The 7,892-nt window shown below is 35.2% G+C and overlaps 1 protein-coding gene across 1 annotated transcript; it reads left to right on the forward strand.

Moving 5' to 3' along the window:
* Window positions 588-7,194, forward strand: LOC109830361 (fatty acid amide hydrolase-like). The gene is made up of 20 exons (XM_020397611.1): window positions 588-1,017; window positions 1,115-1,224; window positions 1,392-1,452; window positions 1,554-1,741; window positions 2,046-2,175; window positions 2,809-2,886; window positions 2,989-3,136; window positions 3,236-3,348; window positions 4,171-4,246; window positions 4,331-4,402; window positions 4,488-4,539; window positions 4,660-4,731; window positions 4,815-4,895; window positions 4,984-5,087; window positions 5,228-5,320; window positions 5,434-5,502; window positions 5,758-5,822; window positions 5,926-5,987; window positions 6,083-6,178; window positions 6,920-7,194. Exons 1-20 carry the CDS (start codon window positions 918-920, stop codon window positions 6,980-6,982), a joined length of 1,833 nt encoding a protein of 610 aa, XP_020253200.1. The 5' UTR covers window positions 588-917; the 3' UTR covers window positions 6,983-7,194.

The following is a 7,892-nucleotide window of genomic DNA, read 5'->3' on the forward strand; positions in this document are numbered from 1 at the left end:
CAATGATTAACCATTAGTTGAAATTTTGGATTTTGATTTTTTTTCCGCTAAAATTTCACTTAGATTGCCCATTTATTACTCCTCAGAAAATTACCCCAACTATGATTGTTGATTATGTACATCTACGGGTTCCTAGACGAATTTGTTGATAGAGAGAATTGTTACAAAGTAATTTGTCGAAATCGAGGACCGTTAGAGCTGAACTAAAGGGGAAGATGTTAGGGAAGAAAGTTACGATATTACCCTTTCAATAGTAAAAATCAGAAATAAAAAATATAAATTAAAACCCATCTAAGGAGTATCGAAGCAAACCTCTTTGTGCTCGCAGCTTATTGACACGATATGCTTTTACCCAAGTAATTCGGCTGACCACTTTTTTTTTTTTTTTTTTTTTTTACAAAGTTCGACTGACCAATTTAATTTAGATTTGAGTTTGTTTTTATTTCTATTTTCGCTTTGACTTATTGCTTATTGACGAGGTAGTTTTAGTTTTGAGAATTTTAATTAATAGGCATCGTTGTGCTCACAGTTGGCTAGCAGCGGCAGCCACCTGAAATAGGCTCGAGTTCCTTGTGATCTTCTCAACAAAAGGACACGAAATCGCTACAAACCAAGAAGGCTAGCTCCCTCCATTCTCTCTCATTACAAGCCAAAGATGTCGACAAGAAACTATACCCCCCCTCATAATTTAAAACTTTGTAAAACCTTTTTTTCTCATGCTTTCATTGATTTCTTCATCTTGCCTCATCCTCCCCCTCGACCTCAAGGAAACCCAACCCTCTACCCTTTTCCTTCCGTCAAAAGTTTCTTCTACTCTCTTCTTCTTGCCAACCCACCCCCTTGATCTTATATATAAGTCATCATAATACAGTGACAGATATCACTCTCAAACCATTCAAACATCCTAGTTCAGTGACATGGGTCTCTTAAGAGCTAGAGGAAAGGTGTATAAACCCGTTAAGGATGTCGATATCGGGAAGAATAGCAGTGAACCTTATACTCCTGCCGATGTCAAAGGTGATCGTAATATGATTTTTTTTTAAAGTTTAGCGGGAGAGGAACATTTTTATTAGTTTTATTCGTAATTTTCTATATTTTTTTTGTTTTGTTTTAGCTCCTCGGGTAGCGGGTATTCTCGTGAAGATATTTGTTTGGATTTTGGAGTCATGGATTCTAGGGCCGATTGCGGTGCATATTTTGAAGAGGGATAATCGCATACACAAGGTAATTCACGTTTACGTTTGTATGGATACTTACACTGTTTAACAGTTTAAGACATGATTATCTACAGAAGTATCATGCATTAATTTGAATTAATTGCTGATTTTTGCATCTTATGGTGCTTTAACCACATTAATTTGAATTAATTTGAATTAATTGTTGTGAGGCAGTTTGTATCAAATGCTGAAATCCCAGAGCCACCCTTGTTCACTCCAATTCATGCTTCAAAAGGTTCAATTTCTTCAACAATGTTCATCTATGCAGAATTTTTCCTACAGCTTTTAAGATATAGATGTATAGTGATACAATAAGGCTTGTTTATATTGTTTCAGATCATACAGAGCAAGAAATTAGCCCCATAAATCTTGATTCATCTCCTATTGAGAGAGTTCAGGAGGCTATAAATTGTCTATCTACAGATACAGAATCTGGTTTATGTCAACAAACTTCAACTTTTAGGCGTTGGACAATAAGAGACTACTCCAGAGCTTACAACTCCAAAGAAACAACTCCTCTTGAGGTATTCCATCAAAATTCCAAGAACGGTAAATTTCAAAAAAAAAAAAAAAACCCCGAACTTAGGAGGTTTTGCACGAAACTCTCTTGAGCTTTCAAATTTGCACTTCAGGAGGTTTAGGATAATTTTGATATTCAGGAATGAATTATCTGATTTATAATTCAAGGGGTTTTTGTGCAAACCGCATAAAGTTGATGGAGTTTACCCTTTCAGGAACTCTATACTATAAATATGTTCTCTATTATGTACCCATTGTATTTCCAACCATATTCCTTTGTTTCACGGGCTAAGTTCTGCTGAATTACAGGTAGCAAAGAGATTCTTAGCTGCAGTGAAGAATTCTTCAGGTCCTAATCTCAAAATGGCATTTTTCATTAACTATAATGAAGAGGATATCATAAGACAGGCTAAAGAGTCAACGGTTCGATATGAAAAAGGTAGATCTTGTTCTCTATACATTTTCTATAGGAAGAAGAATGTGTTTAGTCCATTGAAAATTTGGTCAAGCTTTCTGCGTGAATAGCAGATGCTAATGATGCATGACCTGCGCACTTTCTGGTAGTAGAACAATTTTTGTTAACCAACCCTATTCCTGTGGTTTTTATTAATGACAAGAAACACATACACATTTAAGAAATAGATTAATGACATAGGCAGATGTAGCAACAATATGATAATGTGAACCGTGGATTACTGAACAAAGTAGCAAAACTTATGAGATGCTCACTGTAAACAAATATCTAATGCATCACATTTGCACAGAAAAACAGGAAATATTGAAAGATAAGGTTGAAATTTTTGGTGTGAATTCTGAACTGTAATTTTGTAGATCGCATGCTAAAAGTGTGTCGCTGTACCTGAGCTTCCTCTTCTTCTGCTAAGCATGTAATAGAGAGTCAAAACATGGATATGCTCAAACTTTAAGTCACAAGTTTCAGGGGGAAAAGTTTCAGGAACTTCAACTACTATTAATTTGTATAAAGGTTACATAAGAAGCCGATAATATGACTTTACAGGATATTATCAGCTAGAACTTTTATACGTTTAACTGTGTTAACTGGTTCTATCAGGCATCCCCATTTCAGTTCTTGATGGCATACTAGTTGCAGTTAAAGATGAGATGGATTGCATGCCTTACCCTACTACAGGTATAATTTGACATTTTTCTTTCTTTTCGACACTTGACAATTTTCTGCAGTGCATTTTATAACAATAATTCCCTTCTCATATGTGAATGATGGATTACATAGGAGGAACTAAGTGGTTACACAAAGTGAGGCAGTGTACAGATGATGCAATCTGTGTCAAACAATTGAGGTCATGTGGAGCTATTCTTGTAGGCAAGACTAATATGCATGAGCTTGGTGCTGGTACAAGTGGGATAAACCCTCATTATGGGTAAGAACAATTTTTCTCAAATTATTACGAGAAATTAACTGATACAAGATAGTACTGTTACAGTGGATAATCGAGTATTTGTTATTGTAAATGACGTAGAGCTTGTCGAAATCCTTATAACATAAACAAGGTTTCTGGAGGTTCATCAAGTGGATCTGCTGCTGTAGTTTGTGCTGGATTATGTCCGGTTGCACTGGGAGTTGATGGAGGAGGTAGCGTTATTTTTGGCATTTAATTTTGTTAACTTTCTACCATGTATAACTATTTTAGTCTTCATAAGTTAAGTTTGGGCTATTTCAGAAATAAGACAGGGTAGTATCTCCAAGGTTTTTATCCTTATGCAGATTAGTCTGTTAGTTGGTAATTCTGGGTGTGCATGTCGATGAGAAGATTGTGATATCTGTGTTTGTGTCATGCACGTGTCTGTCTGTCACTGCACATTATTATGCATTAATTGCAGATAGATCCTCTGCAAAATTGCCTAATTGCAGATGGACACCTGAATGAATTATTTTGGACTCTCTTATGCTTTGAGTAAGAGAACTTTTTTTTGCCAAATAGACCTCTGAGGGTGAAAGAGTCAAAAACTTTCACTCGAAATCTATCTATAACAATGGAACTATGGAGGCTCTATTGACACGCAATAGTACAGGGGGTCTATCCGCAATTAACCCCATTATTATTGTTACCTTAGTTATTATTATGATTTGAGTGTGCCTAAATTCACTGTATTAGACCCCTATTGTAACCATAAATAAGTCTTTTGGGTTTCTTTCTAGTAAATCAATAGCAAACCCTATCTCTTTCTCTAATTCCAACACCACAATACCATGAATTGGTACTGATGTTATAGATCCACGATAAATCAGAACACAAAGCTTATTCCCTTCATTAACATTTGATATATAACTTTCACAATAAACATATAATTGTTATTAAAGAAATAATAATAATAGCAGTGTAATGCATGAAAGAATTATGAAACATCTATCTACTGCAAATATACATTATTCTCTCATTTGTTGTATTTTTAGGGTCTGTTCGCATGCCTGCTGCTCTTTGTGGTGTGGTTGGTTTCAAGCCTACAGCCGGTCGCATATCTAATTCTGGGTAACATATCAAATACTTCATTTGAATTTCATTTAAATGGAAACCGATAACAAGCCTAATTCTGTTTTCATATTATCATTTCAGTGTTCTACCGCTAAATTGGACGGTTGGAATGCCAGGAATTCTAGCAGCAACAGTAGAAGATGCACTGATAACGTTAGCTGACTTATCACTTTGATCACTTAATTGTTCTTCTACTTGTCGTATCCTTCACTGATATATTAAAAATTCTATGTGTCAGTTTTGCAGCTGTGTGTAATCCCTTTCCATTGAATCAACCAAAATTTACACAGGTGAGAAATCATCCATTTACTCTATTCCCATTATTAATTTCTCTTTAAGCATGCACAACTTATGTCATATATGCCCTTTTGACAACAATAATCACTAACTGAAACTTTTTACTTTTCCAGCCTGATCTGAGTTTTCCTTTGCTAACATCTTCACAATCACTCGCCAACATAAAATTTGCTAAATATGAAGAGGTTTGTGTTGAATCATAATCCTAAAAATCGTAGATGACTTCTTTCTTGCGTTAACATACTAACTCTTGGTTTGAAACATGCAGTGGTTCAATGATTCAACAGAAGATATCAGAAACTGTTGCGATCACACCCTTAAGATGCTATGTAGGAATTATGGATGGAAGGTAGTATTCTTTTCAAACTGTGAAATTATGCCTCAATATTTACGTTGATGATATGAAACAAATCTAAATGAAACCTACAATCTTCAAGACTGTGGAGGTGACAGTACCTGAGATAGAAGAGATGCGTCTGGCTCACTATGTAACAATTGCTTCAGAATGCACAACTTCATTAGGCCCTCATCTTGAAAAACTGTACGTATTTATCTTAACATACATACATGCATACACGTACATGTACACATACACGTGCACGTACACATGCACATACATAGTTAGTTTTCCGTATCTTCATATACTTCAACATGCTTATGTCATTCCTTTCCTGGTACTAGGAAATCAGCTCAGATAGGGTGGGATGCAAGAATTGGGCTTCGTGTCTATAGCTCGTTTGACAGCAAAGAGTACCTTAATGCTCAAAGAATTAGGTCATCTACACATCTAAATAGAATTTCCAAACATAGAAATTTTCTATTGAGATATTATCTCTAAAAATGGTTCGATAAATTGAATGATATACTTGTATATTATTATTTGACAGGAACCGTCAAATGCAGCTCCATCAGGAGATTTTTAAGGCGGCAGATGTCATTGTCACACCTACAACAGGGTATTATTCTTGAACTACACTCTGTGGAGAAATAATGAAATATGCAAATAAATTATGTAAACGTTCATTCTTTTCTCATGTCTTTATGGTGTGATGATCTTTACTTACACCATGTACATAATACGAAGTGTGCATGCGCACAACACTCGTAGATCCATTTTTGGTGCATGTTTAAGTATCATAAAATGAAGAAACTGTAAAATAAAATCCTTACCCAATTGATGAATGTTTAACTGACTCTCTCTACTTGTACAGTGTTACTGCATACTCATTACAAGATGATGCTTTAGACACCGGTGAACTTGACTACATAAATGGAGGTGATAGAAACTTACTTAAACTATATACATGGACCTTAAAATTTCTTATATCTGAGATTCTTTTGTACACGATGTTAACCTTTATTTGTAATCATCGTATTAGCTGCACTTGTAAGGTACTCCATATCAGGAAATTTTCTGGGTTTGCCAGCAGTGACAATCATGGTAATCCTCTTCTTTACAGCATGCATTTGTGGCTTTCTTTTCAGTATAGATTGATTTTTTACGTTCTGAAGTCTATAATTTAATTGATATTTTAGATTGGATGTGACAAAGGTGGCATGCCAATTGGGCTTCAGTTTATTGGGAAACCATGGTCTGAAGCAACATTGCTTCATTTAGCCAATGCATTGCAGGTACTAAATTGACTGTATTTAAGAGTTCATTAGAGTGTTTCCCTCATTAACTCTCTTTACTAAATAATCAACGTTTTAACATACAATAGTTAGTAAACGGGTCTTGCAATTTTTCTTTACTTTAAAGTTGCGTCAGAAATATATGACACATGAGACTTCCAAATTCTGATATGCTTCTAATATGTTGGTGGTTATTGCTAAACTTGTTCTCTGTTTAATGAAGGATAACCTCTTTATAATCTATTCAAAATAAGGCAAAGCCTTGTCTAAATTACCCGTTAAGTTTTGATGTTATAAATAATAAAGATTACCCGCATATCTCCCTGTTCTCAGAAGCGCTAATACTTGCAATTGTTTAGAGCTTGGGGAGGCACCACTTCTCATTTTTGTCGCATTTATAATCTCTAAGACAGTGAAATTGTCATTGATCCCATATGTTTATGTAAATGATGTAATATACATAGATCAATACAAAAGTTATATCTTAAATTAAATCCACAAAGGGTGCATGATTACGACCACAAATAGTTATGTGACAACGAAATCAGTTAAACCACTTCATGTTCATGCACGTAATTTTGGTGTTCAAGAAAAGTCCACTCTAATTTGTGATCTGCCTCTAAGTAGATTACGCTGAGCTACCCTGCAAGTTTTAGGTTTCAAGTTTTAACTTACTAGAGATTAATCAAATATAAAGAAAGAAAATAGAGATTAATCACATCTGAAACTGTGTGGTGACAGGAACTATGCATCGGAAGCTATCCAAAGCCAAAGGTGTTCTTCAATCTCCTGAAGAAGGAATAGAGACGGAGTAGGATGAAGATGTACACTGTAATTGGTGCATGATAAAACATATGTCCGTACCAAATTTGTGAAGTCCATCATAGCTGATAAATACTCAATATTTGCAATGCCTTGTTCTGACGTACCAAATTTTGATCTTTCTTTGCCATTTTGTGGCTACGGCCAGTGTTGCATATTGTCAAATTCCATGATCTCCTACTGCTTTATTTGGAAACCTCTTTATCTGCATCACATTCACTGTCAAGGTGCTTAGGAGAGAATAACAGGTTGAATATATTCACTGTTGGTTGAGAATTAAAGCTAGCTTCTCAATAAATAAAAAATCCTAATAAAGAGCCTACCTTTTATGTTCCCATGCAAATTTCATCAATCCAAACTCCACTCTAGCCGTTTGGATAGCAATGTTATGCAAAAAATATTAGCATAGCAAGCTTGTTCGCAGTTTTAGCTGTCAAGAATAAAAATTTAACTGCACAACCGAGCATATCAGAAGGAAAACTACAAAGACTAACTTATTGAATCAATAAAACTCTGTACTGAAAAATGGAGAACTATGAAAGGAACAAGATAATGAATTATAGAACCTAAAGCTTAAACCTGTGAAACTTTGCAGCGTACACCCATACTTTTGATGTCTGAAGATGTCAACTAAAGGCTCAGAGCAGCAATAGCCAATTACTAGCCAGGATTATAGTAGTCCGTCTTTGGCACTCAGCAATCTAGAAATGATTTATCCATCTGCACCAGGAGGAAAACAAAAACGATAGTTTCTTTTAGTATAGCTGCACATTCACGAAACGACCAAAAGGTACAATAATGCAGGTAAATGATATAGCGGGTAGTCCACAGTTTTCATACTCCATGTTCTACAACAAAGCATAGCTCTAATCTCTGCCTCAACTTTTTAAAG

The sequence above is a fragment of the Asparagus officinalis genome, chromosome 2 (genome assembly GCF_001876935.1).
Source record: "Asparagus officinalis chromosome 2, Aspof.V1, whole genome shotgun sequence".
Lineage (NCBI taxonomy): Eukaryota > Viridiplantae > Streptophyta > Magnoliopsida > Asparagales > Asparagaceae > Asparagus > Asparagus officinalis.